This window comes from Mesoplodon densirostris, chromosome 1, assembly GCF_025265405.1.
Source record: "Mesoplodon densirostris isolate mMesDen1 chromosome 1, mMesDen1 primary haplotype, whole genome shotgun sequence".
NCBI classification, from domain to species: domain Eukaryota; kingdom Metazoa; phylum Chordata; class Mammalia; order Artiodactyla; family Ziphiidae; genus Mesoplodon; species Mesoplodon densirostris.
Genome location: NC_082661.1, coordinates 33,415,413 through 33,434,169, shown reverse-complemented (window position 1 = coordinate 33,434,169; position 18,757 = coordinate 33,415,413). Strand labels below are relative to the sequence as shown.

Genomic DNA, 18,757 nt, shown 5'->3' with positions numbered 1-18,757 from the left:
CCTAAGCAATGCACACACCTAAGTCTATGCTTAAAAGTTGTACCCATATAATAGTTCTGGCCTCGCTGACCTGGTGGAGGGAGGGGTGGTAGAGGGAGAGACTTACTCCCCTGGGGTTTGGACCTGGGATCATCAGTAGCTGTATGCAGAGCTCAGAGCTGCACCCAAGTATCACGTATCTCGTTGACAGCTGTCAGAACTAGGCCTGCTGCCTACTTTTCTCTCCTGTGTACTGCAGGGCATGTCCTGGCCTGGCAAAGTGCTGAGCATGGGTGGGCAGCCTGAGAGGGAACCTCAGGGACACAGGTGGTGGCAAGCAGGTCAGTCCTACCAGGCCAGACTAGCATGAATGAAACTCCTGATCCGCAGTTTGTATCAGCAGAGGAGGGTGGCGTGGCTTGGTGCCAGGCAGTCAAGGGTCATTCTGGCGGCAGGCAACTGGGTCACAGCAGATCAGGGCTGATAAAGTTCAAGAAGAGGCCACATCTACGAACAAGGTGTGTTTTTTTGGCAGCGTGACATATGGGATCTTAGTTCTCCGACCAGGGATCGAACCCACACCCCCTGCGTTGGAAGTACGGAGTCTTAACCATTGGACCACCAGGGAAGTCCCTGAACAAGGTTTTAAGCAAGTAAAAGCTCAGTCATATCCAGTGGGTTCTGCACCAAGGAGAGCTCCATGGCGTCCAGGGCTTTTCTGGGTTTCCTATTCAACAATGCTTTCACCCTCCTAGATTGACCCTATCTTTCTTGAGGGCATTTTTTTATGTGCTGCAGTGTATTATACATTTTAGGGTCCATATGAAGGACTAGAAGGCCTTGATTAGTTAAGAAAAATCCATGGCTTCCGGAAGGGTAATCTCTTCCCATCTTCTAAGGAAACTTTAGGCTCTAAGTCTTAAAGAAAAGACATCTCCTCCTGTTAAGGATGAGGGGATACCGAGGTATATGTGTATACAAATGTGTTGGGGGAGGGGGTTGTCCATATTCCTCAAAAGTGCCATGGGCCACACTCCAAGGGAGGAGAAGCCCTTCAGCTTTTCAGCATCAGAGTCCTAATTCTCAGTAATAAATGAGGCTGTGTTCCAGGCCTGAAGAGGAAGGAACCCTGACATGGTTCCTATCTCTCTTCCTGGCCTTCCACTTCCCTCTGTTTGTATTTCTATGCTTTTTCACTTTGCCTTTTTAATTTCTTCTCTGCTCTTCTGCTTATCATGGTCAGTGAACATGGGGTTCCAGAAAAATCTGGATACAAAGAAAAATCTAGGCATAAGATCAGAAAGTGCCTCCTTCTGTGAATGAGTCTAATGAGAATAAACAATAATATCAACAATAAAAATACTGAAGTGAATATTTACTATATACCAGGAACTGTGTTAACTATTCATGTACCTTATACAGAGGCAGAGGATATATGAAAGGACAAGCGTAGGTTCTGGAGTCAGACTCCCTGGGTTGGAATCTCAACTCCTTCACTTACTTGCTGTTATCTCATTGATCTCATAGGTTGTTGTGGGGAATGAAATGAGTTAATGCATGAACAAGGATTGGCACAAAGTAAACCCTCAATAAATACTAGCTGGTATTATAAAAAAGTGTTAGCTATGGGCTTCCCTGGTGGCGCAGTGGTTAAGAATCCGCCTGCCAATGCAAGGACATGAGTTCAAGCCCTGGTCTGGGAAGATCCCACATGCCGCAGAGCAACTAAGCCCATGTGCCACAACTACTGAGCCTGTGTGCCACCACTACTGAAGCCCACATGCCTAGAGCCCGTGCTATGCAACAAGAGAAGCCACTGCAATGAGAAGCCTGTGCGCCGCAATGAAGAGTAGCCCCCGCTTGCCGCAACTAGAGAAAGCCCATGCACAGCAAGGGAGACTCAACACAGCCAGTAAATAAATAAATTTATTTTTTTAAAAAAAGGGTTAGCTATGCCTATCATCATCACTATCGTTATTATCATCTTCCTGAATTCTCATGAGTTAAGACTCATGAGTTAGGTATTATTATGAATTAGTTATTATTATTAGCTTCATTTTATAAATAAGGAAACTGAGGCTCAGACAAGTTGAGTAACTTACCAATATTACCAGATTGGAAAAATGGCCACAATACTTGAAGCTTCTCCCATTAACAGGTGGAGTCTATTTTCCCACTCCTTGAATAGGGGCTGGCTCTATGACTTGCTTTGACCAATACAATGTAGCAGAAGCCTAACTCTCTGTAAATTCTGAGCTTAGGCCTCAAGAGACATTATCACTGCCATGCTTGCTGTTCTTGGGAAGCATCATGTGAAGAAGCCACGGATAGCTTGCTGGAAGATGAGAGGCCATGTGGAATAGAGATGATCTATCATCCCAGCAGATTCTCCCCTGGCCCTCAACAATCAACCCTGAGCCGATGGAGAGCTGACAAGGACACAGAACCACTGTGTAGCTGAGCCTGGTCCAAAATGCTGACTCATGGAAATGTGACCGAAATCCATAGCTGTGGTCACTAAGTAAGTAGCAGAGATAGTTTTCAAACACAGGGAGCCTAGTTCCAGACCCTGAACTTTTAAACTTTACACTCTTCTTTACATGTATAGGAAACAGATTTTTCCAATGATGATAAGCTTGATTAGCTGATAAGCAACTCCTCTTGCAGTAAGGTTTTGAGACAGACTGTTGATAACATTTAGGTGTTATCAAGAGATAGGCAACTCAAAACATCATAAACAGCCTTTCAACAAATGGTGCTGGAACTAGACCTCTAGATGCAAAAAAATGAACCTCGATCTAACCATCACACCTTATACAAATATTAACTCAAAATGGATCATGGAGGGAGTGCTGGCTACCCAGAGAGGGAGGGAGCAGGCAGACCCCAGCTCAGAGCAGCTGTCTGGACACCTTGAGTTTTGGAGTGGGGAGCGCTGGCTACTGTGAACTTGGACCCCATCATGGTAGCCTTTCTAAGGATGCTCTTTCTTTTGTCTGCCCAGCCCTGGAGTACAGTAGCAGCAGGGAATACTTGCTTCTCTGCAATGTTGTGTTGATTCATGGAAATTCTGATAAGAAAACCTGTGAGCCTTGACATTCAGAGCACATCACTTTCTATGGTGTGAACTGTGCCATCACTGCAAGGGGTTAAAAAATTGGTGGACTGGCACTTCTGGTCAAACCATCGGTGCGTAGCAGCATTCTTCATCAAGGGTCTTGGTGCTCTGGCCAGGTGTCAGGCCTGAGCCTCTGAGGTGGGAGAGCCGAGTTCAGGACACTGGACCACCAGAGACCTCCTGGCCCCATGTAATATCAATCGGTGAGAGATCTCCCAGAGATCTCTGTCTCAATGCTAAGACCCAGCTCCACTCAATGACCAGCAAACTACAGTGCTGGACACCCTATGCCAAACAACTAGCAAGACAGGAACACAACCCCACCCATTAGCAGAGAGGCTGCCTAAAATCATACTAAGTTCACAGACACCCCAAAACACACCACCAGATGCGGTCCTGCCCACCAGAAAGACAAGATCCAGCCTCATCCACCAGAACACAGGCACTAGTCCCCTCCACCAGGAAGCTTAACAAGCTACTGAACCAACCTCACCCACTTGGGGCAGACACCAAAAACAACGGGTACTACAAACCTGCAGGCTGCAAAAAGGAGACCCCAAACACAGTAAGTTAAGCAAAATGAGAAGACAGAGAAATACACAGCAGATGAAGGAGCAAGGTAAAAACCCACCACACCAAACAAATGAAGAGGAAATAGGCAGTCTACCTGAAAAAGAATTCAGAGTAATGATAGTAAAGATGATCCAAAATCATGGAAATAGAATGGAGAAAATATAAGAAACGTTTCACAAGGACCTAGAAGAACTAAAGGGCAAACAAACAGTGATGAACAACATAATAAATGAAATTAAACACACTCTAGAAGGAATCAATAGCAAAATAACTGAGGCAGAAGAACGGATAAGTGACCTGGAAGATAAAATAGTGGAAATAACTACTGCAGAGCAGAATAAAGAAAAAAGAATGGAAAGAATTGAGGACAGTCTCAGAGACCTCTGGGACAACATTAAACATACCAACATTTGAATTACAGGGGTCCCAGAAGAAGAGGAGAAAAATAAAGGGACTGACAAAATATTTGAAGAGATTATAGTTGAAAACTTCCTTAATATGAGAAAAGAAATAATCAAGTCCAAGAAGTGCAGAGTCCCATAAAGGATAAATCCAAGGAGAAACACACTAAGACACATATTAATCAAACTACCAAAAATTAAATACAAAGAAAAAGTATTAAAAGCATCAAGGGAAAAGCAACAAATAACATACAAAGGAATCCCCATAAGGTTAACAGCTGATCTTTCAGCAGAAACTCTGCAAGCCAGAAGGGAGTGGCAGGACATATTTGAAGTGATGAAAGGGAAAAACCTACAACCAAGATTACTCTACCCAGCAAGGATCTCATTCAGATTCGATGGAGAAATTAAAACCTTTGCAGACAAGCAAAAGCTAAGAGAATTCAGCACCACCAAAACAGCTTTATAATAAATGCTAAAGGAACTTCTCTAGGCAGGAAACACAAGAGAAGGAAAAGACCTACAATAACAAACCCAAAACAATTAAGAAAATGGGAATAGGAACATATATATCAATAATTACCTTAAATGTAAATGGTTTAAATGCTCCAACCAAAAGACATAGGCTGGCTGAATGGATACAAAAACAAGACCCGTATATATGCAGTCTACAAGAGACCCACTTCAGACCTAGGGACACATACAGACTGAAAGTGAGAGGATGGAAAGAGATATTCCATGCAAATGGAAATCAAAAGAAAGCTGGAGTAGCAATTCTCATGTCAGACTAAATAGACTTTAAAATAAAGACTATTACAAGAGACAAAGAAGGACACTACATAATGATCATGGGATCAATCCAAGAAGAAGATATAACAATTGTAAATAGTTATGCACCTAACATAGGAGCACCTCAATACATAAGGCAAATGCTAACAGCCATAAAAGGGGAAATTGACAGTAACACAGTCATAGTAGGGGACTTTAAAACCCCACTTTCACCAATGGACAGACCATCCAAAATGAAAATAAATAAGGAAACACAAGCTTTAAATGATACATTAGACAAGATGGACTTAATTGGTATTTATAGGACATTCCATCAAAAAACAACAGAATACACATTCTTCTCAAGTGCTCATGGAACATTGTCCAGGACAGATCATATCTTGGGTCACAAATCAAGCCTTGGTAAATTTAAGAAAATTGAAATCATATCAAGTATCTTTTCCGACCACAACGCTATGAGACTAGATATAAATTACAGGAAAAAATCTGTAAAAAATACAAGCACATGGAGGCTAAACAATACACTACTTAATAACCAAGAGATCACTGAAGAAGTCAAAGAGGAAACCAAAAAATACCTAGAAACAAATGACAATGAAAACATGATGACCCAAAACCTATGGGATGCAGCAAAAGCAGTTCTAGGAGGAAGTTTATAGCAATACAGTCCTACCTTAAGAAACAAGAAACATCTCAAATAAACAACCTAACCTTACATCTAAAGCAATTAGAGAAAGAACAAAAAAACCCCAAAGTTAGCAGAAGGAAAGAAATCATAAAGATCAGATCAGAAATAAGTGAAAAAGAAATGAAGGAAATGATAGCAAAGATCAATAAAACTAAAAGCTGGTTCTTTGAGAAGATAAACAAAATTGATAAATCATTAGCCAGACTCATCGAGGAAAAAAAGGGAGAAGACTCAAATCAAAAGAATTAGAAATGAAAAAGAAGAAGTAACAACTGACACTGCAGAAATACAAAGGATCATGAGAGATTACTACAAGCAACTCTATGCCAATAAAATGGACAACCTGGAAGAAATGGACAAATTCTTAGAAATGCACAAACTTCTGAGACTGAACCAGGAAGAAACAGAAAATAAGAACAGACCAATCACAAGCACTGAAATTGGTGATTAAAAATCTTCCAACAAACAAAAGCCCAGGACCAGATGGCTTCACAGGCGAATTCTATCACACATTTAAAGAAGAGCTAACACCTGTCCTTCTCAAACTTCCAAAACATAGCAGAGGGAGGAACACTCCCAAACTCATCCTATGAGGCCACCATCACCCTGATACCAAAACCAGACAAAGATGTCACAAAGAAAGAAAACTACTGACCAACATCACTGATGAACATACATGCAAAAATCCTCAACAAAATACTAGCAAACAGAATCCAACAGCACATTAAACGGATCATTCACCATGATCAAGTGGGGTTTATTCCAGGAATGCAAGGATTCTTCAATATATGCAAATCAATCAACGTGATAACCCATATTAACAAATTGAAGGAGAAAAGCCATATGATCATCTCAATCGATACAGAGAAAGCTTTCAACAAAATTCAACACCCATTTGTGATAAAAACTCTGCAGAAAGTAGGCATAGAGGGAATTTTCCTCAACATAATAAAGGCCATATATGACAAACCCACAGCCAACATTGTCTTCAATGGTGAAAAACTGAAACCATTTCCACTAAGATCAGGAACAAGACAAGGTTGCCCACTCTCACCACTATTATTCAACATACCTTTGGAATTTTTAGCCACAGCAATCAGAGAAGAAAAGGAAATAAAAGGAATCCAGGGCTTCCCTGGTGGCGCAGTGGTTGGGAGTTCGCCTGCCGATGCAGGGGACGCGGGTTTGTGCCCCGGTCCAGGGGGATCCCACATGCCGCAGAGCGGCTGGGCCCGTGAGCCATGGCCGCTGGGCCTGCGCGTCCGGAGCCTGTGCTCTGTGACGGGAGAGGCCGCAGCAGTGAGAGGCCCGCATGACGCAAAAAAAAAAAAAGGAATCCAAATCGGAAAAGAAGAAGTAAAGCTGTCACTGTTTGCAGAGGACATGATACTACACATAGAGAATCCTAAAGATGCCACCAGAAAACTATTAGAGCTAATCCATGAATTTGGTAAAGTTGCAGGATACAAAATTAATGGACAGAAATCTCCTGCATTCCTATACACTAATGATGAAAAATCTGAAAGAGAAATTAAGGAAACACTCCCATTTACCACTGCAACAAAAAGAATAAAATACCTAGGAATAAACCTACCTAAGGAGACAAAAGACCTGTATGCAGAAAACTCTAAGACACTGATGAAAGAAATTAAAGATGATACAAACAGATGGAGAGATATACTGTGCTCTTATATTGGAAGAATCAACACTGCGAAAATGATTATACTAGCCAAAGCAATCTACAGATTCAATACAGTCCCTGTCAAATTACCAATGGCATTTTTCACAGAACTAGAACAAAAAATTTCACAATTTGTATGTTAACACGAAAGACCACGAACAGCCAAAGCAGCCTTGAGAAAGAAAAACGGAGCTGGAGGAATCAGGCTCCCTGACTTCAGACTATACTACAAAGCTACAGTAATCGAGACAGTATGGTACTGGCACAAAAACAGACATACAGATCAATGGAACAGGATAGAAAGCCGAGAGATAAATCCATGCATGTATGGTCACCTTATCTTTGACAAAGGAGGCAAGAATATCAATGGAGAAAAGACAGCCTCCTCAATAAGTGGTGCTGGGAAAACTGGACAGCTACATGTAAAAGAATGAAATTAGAACACTCCCTAACACCATACACAAAAATAAACTCAAAATGGATTAAAGACCTAAATGTAAGGCCAGATACTATCAAACTCTTAGAGGAAAACATAGGCAGAACACTCTATGACATAAATCACAGCAAGATCCTTTTTGACCCACCTCCTAGAGAAATGGAAATAAAAACAAAAATAAACAAATGGGACCTAATGAAACTTCAAAGCTTTTGCACAGCAAAGGAAACCATAAACAAGACGAAAAGACAATCCTCATAATGGGAGAAAATATTTGCAAACGAAGTGAGTGACAAAGGATTAATCTCCAAAATATACAAGCAGCTCATGCAGCTCAATATCAAAAAAACAAACAACCCAATCCAAAAATGGGCAGAAGACCTAAATAGACATTTCTCCAAAGAAGATATACAGACTACCAACAAACACATGAAAGGATGCTCAAAATCACTAATCATTAGAGAAATGCAAATCAAAACTACAATGAGGTATCACTTCACACCAGTCAGAATGGCCATCAAAAAATCTACAAACAATAAATGCTGGAGAGGGTGTGGAGAAAAGGGAACCTTCTTGCACTGTTGGTGGGAATGTAAATTGATACAGCCACTATGGAGAACAGTATGGAGGTTCCTTAGAAAACTAAAAATAGAACTACCATATGACCCAGCAATCCCACTACTGGGCATATACCCAGAGGAAACCATAATTCAAAAAGAGTCATGTACCACAATGTTCACTGCAGCTCTATTTACAATAGCCAGGACATGGAGCAACCTAAGTGTTCATTGACAGATGAGTGGATACAGAAGATGTGACACATGTATACAATGGAATATTACTCAGCCATAAAAAGAAACGAAACTGAGTTATTTGTAGTGAGGTGGATGGACCTAGAGTCTGTCATACAGAGTAAAGTAAGTCAGAAAGAGAAAAAGAAATACCATATGCTAAGACATATATATGGAATCTAAAAAAAAAAAAAAGGTTCTGAAGAACCTAGGGGCAGGACAGGAATAAAGACACAGTAGAGAATGGACTTGGGGACATAGGGAGGGGAAGGGTAAGCTGGGACGAAGTGAGAGAGTGGTATTGACATATATACACTACCAAATGTAAAACAGATAGCTAGTGGGAAGCAGTCACATAGCACAGTGAGATCAGCTCAGGGCTTTGTGGCCACCTAGAGGGGTGGGAGAGGGAGGGTGGGAGGGAGGCTCAAGAGTGAGGGGAGGGCCTCCCTGGTGGCGCAGTGGTTGAGAGTCCGCCTGCCGATGCAGGGGATACGGGTTTGTGCCCCGGTCTGGGAGGATCCCATATGCTGCGGAGCGGCTGGGCCCGTGAGCCATGGCCGCTGGGCCTGCGCATCCGGAGCCTGTGCTCCGCAACGGGAGAGGCCACAACAGTGAGAGGCCCGCATACCGCAAAAAAAAAAAAAAAAAAAAAAAAAAGAGTGAGGGGATATGAGGATATATGCATATGTAGAGCTGATTCACTGTTATACAGCAGCAACTAACACAACAATGTAAAGCAATTATACTCCAATAAAGATGTTAAAAAAAACAAAACAAAACAAAATGGATCATGGACTTCAATGCAAAACTCCAAAACTTTTAGAAAAAGAAACAGGATATCTTCAAGATCTAAGGCTATACAAAGAGTTCTTAGACTTGACCTCACATGTACAATCCATAAAATGAAAAACTGATAAACTGGACCTCATCAAAGTAAAAAAAACTGTCCTCTGTGAAAGACCCTGTTAAGAGACTGAAATGGCAAGCTACAAACTGGGAGAAAATACTTTCTAACCACAAATCCGACCAAGGACTAGTCTGTAGAAGACATTAAAACACTCTCAAAGTTCAAAAGTAGAAAACCAAACAATCCAATTAAAAATGAGCAAATGACATTTCACTGACGAGGATATACAGTCAGCAAATAAGCACATGAAGAGACGTCCAACCTCACTGGCCAATAGAGAAAAGGAATTTAAAACCACAGTGAGATATCATTATATATCTATCAAAATGGATAAAATCGAAGAGTGGCAACATCAAATGCTGGTGAGGATGAAGAGAAAGTGGATCACTCATACATTGCTGGTGTGAATGTAAAATGGTACAGCCACTCTGCAAAAACAGTTTGGCCATTTCTTATAAAACTAACTACCACATGCAGCTAACATACAACCCAGAAACTGAACTTTTGGACATTTATCCCAGATAACCAAAACTATGTGCACACAAAGTCCTATACACGAATGTTCACAGCAGCCTTATTCATAACAGACAAAAAATGTTAAACGACCAGGTGTCCTTCAATGGTGAATGGTTACACTAACTGTGGTACCCCCATACCATTAAATACTATTCAGTAATAAAAATGAACAAACTGACAGACACAAGAACTTAGATGACTCTCCAGAGATTTATGCTGAGTAAAAAAAGTCACCCCCAAAGGTCACATACTGTATGATTTCATTTATATAACATTTAAAAATTATAAAAATGGAGCACAGGGGCCTCCCTGGTGGCGCAAGTGGTTGAGAGTCCGCCTGCCGATGCAGGGGATACGGGTTCGTGCCCCGATCTGGGAGGATCCCATGTGCCGCGGAGCGGCTGGGCCCGTGAGCCATGGCCGCTGAGCCTGCGCGTCCGGAGCCTGCGCGTCCGGAGCCTGTGCTCCGCAACGGGGGAGGCCACAACAGTGAGAGGCCCGCATACCGCAAAAAAAAAAAAAAAAAAAAAAAAAAAAATGGAGCACAGATTAGAGGCTGCCAGGGGTTAGGGACAGGAAGGAGAGGACATCTAGAAAAGAGAAACTTGAAGGATCCTGTAGTGATGGAAATCTTATCTTGACTCTAACCACCCTGGTCAATACCCTGGTTGAGATACTGCGATAACTGGGGAAAGGGTATAAGGGATCTCTCTGTATGAATTCTTGCAACTGCAAGTGAATCTATAATTATCTCAAAATTAAACACTTAATTACAAAGAAGAAATGAACAAAAATAGCCTGCAAAAAATCTGGGGGAATTAAATAAAGGTAACACTTTATCTTTAAAATTTTTTTTAAAATTTTGAGTTATTTATTTATTTGACATACGAAAATCTGTACAAAATTAATGTACACAAGTTGATGAGTTTGCAGGTAAGTATACACTCGTGAAACCATCACCATAATCTATGCCATAAACTTATCTATCCCCTCCAAAAATTTCACTTTATTGATAAATACAAACACAATGTTCCACCAGTAGGCTGCTTCCTTGCTTACTGCCTGTGTCCAATTCTGCCAAATTACATTTTTTTTACTTTTTAAAACCTTGTTGAAACACACTTGAACCAACCTCCCACATATTTATGTTTCCTATGGTACCTACAAGATCTGGAGAGTGTTGTGGATTGGACCCAGGGCAGGAGACGGTGGGTGAAGGACTGGGACCCAGAGCTGCAGACTCGACTCAACATGCTGCGAGGTGGTCACTGACCAAGGTATCTGCAGAATGCATTTTAAAAAATGAATAATCAAAATACTAGACAATTCATTTTATTTTCGTCCACCTCCCCACACTGAGAGTAAAAACTTAACTCTCCTGCTCCAAACTCCCCTGTATTAGAGGAACTCCCACCTCTTCTAAATATAGAAAAGAGAGAAAAAACAAATGGCTCCTTCCCAGGCTCTGACTCTATTCTTCCTTTCTTACAACCATCTTAGTTTTTTCTTTAAAATTAATTAATTAATTATTTATTTTTGGCTGTGTTAGGTCTTCATTGCTGCGCGCGGGCTTTCTCTAGTTGCGGGGAGCAGGGGCTACTCTTTCTTGCGGTGTGCGGGCTTCTCACTGCGGTGGCTTCTCTTGTCGCGGAGCACGGGCTTCAGTAGTTGCAGCGTGCGGGTTCAGTAGCTGTGGTGCATGGGCTTCGTTGCTCCGCGGCATGTGGGATCTTCCTGGACCAGGGCTCGAACCAGTGTCCCCTGCACTAGCAGGCAGATTCTTAACCACTGTGCCACCAGGGAAGTCCCAACCATCTTAGTTTTTATGCGAACAAATTGAAACTAAGGATTATGAATATTTTGAGTGACAAAAAAATCTTTAAGGTATAATGTTTACGTATTGATATTAAATCTTCACCACAATTCCTATACCATTAAGGAGTCGCCAAGAGATCAAAAAACAGATTCAACATTCCGTAAGCAGCCATCTCCACCTTCCTGCTAGCACCTCCTGACAGAACTCTGAAAACCACATATTTGAAATGCCAGCTTGATCCTTGCTGACACAAGAAAAGTGAGGAAAGGTCGGACGGAGGCTGCTGTTTTGTCTTTCTTCTTGCCGTCCGGCTGCTGTTTTGTCTTTCTTCTTGCCGTCCACAGGAATCCAAAGCACACGCTTGAATCCCTGGGAAGGAGTGGCAATGCCTGCAAATGGCTGGCATCTGAAATGACCGTGGGCACATCTCCTGGAGGATGAGTACATACCTAGAAGTCTCAGAGCTGAGAACATAGTGGCTGTGGGCATTTTCCCGTAGGTCAAACTTGAAGTTTTAGACAAAGATTAGGTTATTTCACAAATAGGTAGGGGGCTTCTTCAGCTATCTATCTTCATATATACATACATACATATATATATATATATATACACACATATATATATATATATATATATATATACACACAAATATTTCACACACACATATATATATATAAAAACAGAATACCCCATTCATTATTGCAGCTCTTACACTACAGGGACATGGTTGTTTCCACAAGATAAGAAAAACACTGTGTGTTCTTTGCTTGTGGGTCTCCTTTTAACTTCTCTACGTATTGGTAGATATATTCAACCCTCTTAAACATGCCTCAACGTGCTTAAACATGCCCAAAAAGACTAGCATTTTGTCCCAAAGTGAAGAGAAACAAGGAATGGTTAATGCTCTTCAATTTATACTGCACAAAGGTACAGAAAGAAGAGAAGAGACTGGCAGGATACATCTGTTGTAAAAGATATGGCCTCTAATAGGCAATAGAAAGTGTTAAGTGCTCTCTGTTGACTTCAGTGTTTGTGACAGTATGGAAGGTCCCAAGACAAAATTATTTGCATAACTCTGAAGCAGATATGAGCCCATGATCTATGTTTGCTGCTTTTACAAATTCCTTCAGTAATTATTGCTAAACAATTATTTACATATGAATTCTCCAAAATAACCCTAGAAGAGCCAAAAGGGTAAAATAATCAAGTAGTGACACTAAAATTCTAATTCTATCTCCTTCACAAACTTTCCCCAGCAACTCTAGCATTAGTTTCTGACTGGTTCATGTGCTACTGCTGATTCTCTCAACTAGATTATAAACTTCCCACTGACAGCATGGTAAACATGGGACACAAGGATTTTGGAGTTGGAGAGATTTAGTTAGGTTCAAGCTTTGCACTTGTTAGCTGTGTGCCTTGCTAGCTGTGGGCCTTCCAATCTTTCTAAGTCTCTGTTTCCTCATCTGTAAACTAGGGACAATAACAGAAAGGACCTCATGGAATTTTTGTGAGAGAATGCATGGAATGCCTGGGTACAAGAGATGCTCAATAAACATCTGCTCTCCTCTGTCTGTCTTTCAGACACTAATGATATCTTACAACGCATTTCTTTATTTCTTTCAGGACCTGTCACAGGCACAAAGAATTCCATATCCTCTGATGGACAGACGTAATCATAAATTATACTTATGGACTGTTTACCTGTCTCTTATCTATGAATAACTGAAAGCTCTGAATGTTTAAGGTCAGTAAGTTACCAGGTTGAAGACTGATCTAGAAACCAGGCCTCCCTGCCTCTCTCATGGCCTCTGACTGACTCCTATCTCACTGCAAAGGATAGTTCATTCTGCCAGAATTTATTATGCCCTCAAAAAGTACATGGCTAACTCCAGGGAGCAAAGGTTATGTGTGTCTGTCTAGACTCCATGTCATCAAATGAAAAGTTTCCACGTTTTGACTCAGGACATTTCTCAAGTACCTTTTTACAGGTTCTAAACAGAAAGCCCTTACCTTTCTTACCTGAATAGGGAACTGAACTTTAGTCTCAACAAACGTCGCCCAGAAACACAGGCTTGGTATATGGTTCACCACTTTAAGACAAAGACCCAATGATAAAGCTCACCGCCACTAGAGCAGAGAAAGGTGATGGGGGAGGGGATGGATCTGGGTCCGCCCTGATGTGCCAGAAGGAATTCTTCACAGACCGTATGCCACACTGCGAAAGGCGGTGGTGAGCGAGCTCTCCGGCTGCGGGGTGGGGGGGAATGGTTTTGAAGAGGGGATCACGAAAGCTCGGGCGGGCTGCGAGGGACTGCACACACAGGCCCCTGAGAGTCGCCGTGTGGACAGTCACAAACAGGGTGAAACCCCACCACCCATGCAGGTGCACTGGAAGCTGGCTCCGGACTCCTGGGCGGAAAAGGGGTCCGCAGGGTCGTCAAGCCTCCACATGGATCAGTTCCTGCATTTGGGTGTATCCGAGGGCTGCCACGGAGTTCGGGTGCCCGCAATCCCCGCTGCGCCTGGGCCTCCGCGCCCCGGCATGTGGCGGTGCAACGCGCTCTGGGCGGCCCAGCCCGCCACCATCCCTCCGCGCTCCCACACTCACTCGCGGGCCTGCCCCGCCACCCTGCTCCGGCCGCGCGCCCCGGCAGCCCCTTCGGTCGCCCGCGACCCTGCGCACACACCTTCTCCAGCCCGGGCGGCGCCTCAGCCCCCGCGGAGGCACCGGCGCCACACCATCCCCGCCACTGTCCCCGCCATCCTCGCCGCCCGCCCGTACCTACCTGAACGCAGCCGCCCAGCCCCGGCGCCCGGCCCGTACTACACGCTGGCGGATTCTGGCGCCGGCTTACACTCCCTTTTCTTCCGTCCACGTCCCGCAAGGCTGACGTTACGTCAACAGCGTTGGAGTAAACCCAGGCCGCGCGGCCTCCGCTGTTGACGCGACGCAAGGGGCCGGCCCGGAGCTGCGCCGCGGCAATGGCGTAGGCGCCTTCTGAGAATCGGGCCCGCGCTCCACGTGGCGAGCCCAGCCCGCTGAGGCCAGGCCGACGACTGGGGGGGGGGGGGCGGGGGGGGGGCGGGGGCGGGGCTGGGCTGGAGCGCTCTGGGTGAATGTCCATGTCCCAGGAGTAGACGGGAACTGGGCCGAAGAGGGTCGCCCATCGGGCCTTCCAGGGAGGCAGAAAATATGCCTGGATCCCTCAGCTGCTGGTAGATCCCATACGGTGTGTTTGTCACTGTTGATCATTATATCCCAGGCACACCTCAGAAATATCAATCGGTTGGATCAATGTACACAATTTGAAGATCCCACACTCCAGGCAAACTTCTGCGGCCTAAATGGAAATATGTTGGCACTGCGATAAAATGATTTGCCCCCTAGTCGCCTGGAGGTTTCCCCAAGTGTCCCAGCCCAACTCTCGTTCAGCAAGGGCATTGGTGAGACTACTGTAATTTAAAATAGTTGTATTTAATCCCTGGCAATTGACACCATTCCAAAGGTGAATGCGGATCCACCCTTGAAATTAGAGCTCAGACTCTCTCCCTCTGTTATACTTGCTGTGTTTTCCTCAAAGGGCACATTCCTGCATAGGCACAGAGGTAGTGCTGGGCACGCTGGGCACGTGGGGGGTTGGGGAGGGCAGAGCACCTGGGTGGAGGTCGGTGACGAGGAAGGCATCTTGCCCCTTGCGTAGTTGTCCCTGAGAACATTGCTGAGCCTATTTATTCATTTCCTCGCTCTTAAAACGTTGGCTACTTCATGTATCAGGCATTCCCTAGGTTTGGAGGAAGACATCATCATCTCTCTAGATCAGTCCGTAGCCTTATGAGAAGGCAGACAGGTGAGCAAAAGATTACAGCACTGTGTGATTAATGTTAAGAGGAGGGGGTGCCCAGGGGCACAACAGGCAAGGCTTTGAAAAGAGCAGATATTCAAATTGTGCTTTTTTTTTTTTTTTTGCGGTACGCAGGCCTCTTACTGTTGTGGCCTCTCCCGTTGCGGAGCACAGGCTCTGGACGTGCAGGCTCAGCGGCCATGGCTCACGGGCCCAGCCCCTCCGCGGCATGTGGGATCTTCGTGGACCAAGACACGAATCGGTGTCCCCTGCATCGGTAGGTGGACTCTCAACCACTGCGCCACCAGAGAAGCCCTCGAATTGTGCTTTGAAGGACAAGAAGTACGTAGTTCACGTATAAGAGGGGAGCAGGATCACAGGAGGAAGAGGGAATGGAATATGCAGAGGCAGGAGACACCCTATGAGAGGCTGCATGTGGGACATGACAGGCGGGGTGTTTGGTGGGGTAGGGGCATCCTGCAAAATTTTTGTGCCATGCTAAAGGTTTCAAGTTTTATCATCCTCAAGGTTAGAGAACCATGACTTTTAAAGTACTGGAGTGGCATGATCAGATTTGTGTGTCTGAAATCAGTAGAGAGGGGTATAAGCTGGGAGCTTGGTTAGCCTATTGCAAAGGCCCAGGAAAAGAAATGATGACTCGGGAAAAGCCTCCAGTAGGGGGCAGGGAGCGTAAAGGAGGGAGAGGTGACCTCGTTAACTACTTGAAAGGGGGAGGGTGAGAGACAACAAGGGGTAGTTGCAAATCTGGTGGTGCTGCAACACAGTGTTAGGAAATAGATGAGGGGAGCAATTCTTTTGGGTGATGGATGAGAACACCGAACATGTGTTAAGTTTTGAGCACTTTGGATTTAAAGTAGGGTAGGGGATACAAAAGAAAGAAAACTGTCCTCCAGTAGTTTCATTGGGTACTTGAGCTTTTAAGATTCTCACCATGAACTTAGAACAAAATAGGTAACTGTGGGTATAGCTAAAATCATTAGGGACAGAGGCTTTCTCCACTCAGGAAGTGCTGTTCTGTTCTTAATGTGTCCTTAACCCACACATCACCTTATGTTAATTGCTTGTCTGCCTTCCCTGCTAGAATATAAGCTCCTAAGAGCAGGGAAGTATATTCCTGGCACATAATAGCCAATAAATATTTGATAAATGAATGGACTTAATTTCCTTGGGCTTAGTTTTCTCAATTTCCTTGGGCTTAGTTTTCTCAAATAAGCAATGTGTTAATAATACTGCCCTTGCCTATCTTCTATACTTGCCTATATTCTATATACTATATTCTACATAAATTAGCCTATAGCATTGTTAAGATCAAATATGAAAATCCTTTAACATTGTCCAAATATTTTCTATTTATTTTCATTACTGTCTTACTATTAATATTCTACTTCACCAATAAAGAGAAAGGAGTGGGATATGTGACTGTGGGTTGGGAAAAATCAAATACCAGAATTATAATCTAGTTTGCCTTTCCATAGAAATGAAGGAAATAGAAAATAAAACAAACTAGTGAAGATAACCAAAAAAAAATGAAGAAAGAAAGAAAAATGAAATCAAGGAAATAATACAGCCATGGTATCTTTCCTTCATGTAACTTAAAAAAAAAAAAAGTGATTCTATTTGGATTGGAGGGATTTAACTTTTGTCTCAGCAAGTGGAAACAGGGCTGGACATGACCAGAAAGTCACAAAGGAAGTGGACTATTTAGAACTTGACTATAAGAATGCAGGATTGAAGACTGCATCTTTACCTGCCATAGAGTACTAGGTTAAAGTTATCTTAGGGGACTTCCCTGGTGATCCAGTGGTAAAGAATCTGCCTTACAATGCAGGGGACACAGGTTGCATCCCTGGTCAGGGAACTAAGATCCCATGGGCTGCGGGGTAACTAAGCCCGCATGCCACAACTACTGAGCTCGTGCGCCTCAACTAGAGAGCCTGCATGCCACAAACTACAGAGCCCATGTGCTCTGGAACCCACGCACCACAACTACAGAGCACGCATGCTCTGGAGCCTGCATGCCACAACTAGAGAGAAGCCCGCGTGCTGCAACGAAGAGCCCGCGCGCTGCAATGAAAGATCCCGCGTGCCACAACTAAGACCTGATGCAGACAAAAATAAAATAAATAAAGCTTTTAAAAAATAAAGTTATCTTAGTCTCAGGTTCTTTAATTGTTAGTAACAGAAACTTATTCAAACAAAACAATTTACTAGAAAGAGTAAAAGGTAAAGAAGAGCAGAAGGTAAAACTGGATGTCATAAGAGGTGGGTACAAGGAACTGGAAGTTGGGAACCAATATTCTCCTCCATTTCTGGGTTTCCTATTTACACTTCTGTCTGCAACCTGCTTCTTTTTTTCTCCTTTTAAGATACACTCTTCATTAGTGAACATCTGGTGGAAAATGGCTTCCTCAGCCCTAAAATATCTTTAGTGCCTCCTCCCCACTGACTTTTAGACTTCATCCTAGTTTCATATTCCTAGAGAGAAAATCTTACTGGCCTAACTTGGTCCAGGACTCCATTTTTGGTCTAGTCAGCTGTGGCAGGGAGAGGAGGGGTCATGCAGGTAACTCCAACACAGCAGAGCTCTGTGTGGAGGTGATTCTCTGAGAAAAGGGAGTAGGCTAGGCCGGTAGACATGTTACGTGAGTTGGCAATGTTAGGACAAACACTTAACCAGTTTCAGCCAGACTATGCAATATAACTTTGTAGTTTCACAAACCAGGCTGAACATCAGAAGCACCAGGAAGGCTTTTAAAAGATACAGATTCTTCGAGCCCCCAGTGAATTAGAATCTCTAGACGCAGGGCCGAGGAATCAGCATTTTTAAAGAACCCCAGTTTATGATGTGACTGGCCTTTAGGAACCCCTGCTTTAAAAGACAGGCCCAGAATGCCAAACAAGCAAATACATCAATAGAAATGGGAAGTTACTCATAAATAAGGAACATTCCTATATACAATAAACAGGGAGGTTTTTCCTGGAGAACAAATATTTTCTTTAAAATACAGTTTTGAGGCAGAAGAACGGATAAGTGAGTTGGAAGATAAAATAGTGGAAATAACTGCTGCAGAGCAAAATAAAGAAAAAAGAATGAAAAGAACAGAGGACAGTCTCAGAGACCTCTGGGACAACATTAAATGTACTAACATTCGAATTATAGGGGTTCCAGAAGAAGAAGAGAAAAAGAAAGGGACTG

General features: G+C 43.4%; 1 protein-coding gene across 3 annotated transcripts in view; it reads right to left on the bottom strand.

Moving 5' to 3' along the window:
- The window catches only part of ALDH18A1 (aldehyde dehydrogenase 18 family member A1), a 47,516-nt gene extending 32,899 nt beyond the window's left edge, over positions 1 to 14,617 (bottom strand). Inside the window, exons 1-3 of one of the 3 annotated variants that reach the window (XM_060101704.1) lie at positions 14,485 to 14,616; positions 13,821 to 13,945; positions 11,048 to 11,163 (exon numbers count right to left, since the gene is read on the bottom strand). In XM_060101704.1, coding sequence (XP_059957687.1) covers positions 11,048 to 11,135 — 88 coding nt within the window. In that variant the 5' untranslated portion in view covers positions 11,136 to 11,163; positions 13,821 to 13,945; positions 14,485 to 14,616. Of the gene's footprint in view, positions 1 to 11,047; positions 11,164 to 13,820; positions 13,946 to 14,484 lie in introns of all 3 variants that reach the window. The other 2 variants (XM_060101714.1, XM_060101695.1) reach the window with 2 other exon arrangements.
- Positions 14,618 to 18,757: the final 4,140 nt, after the last annotated feature.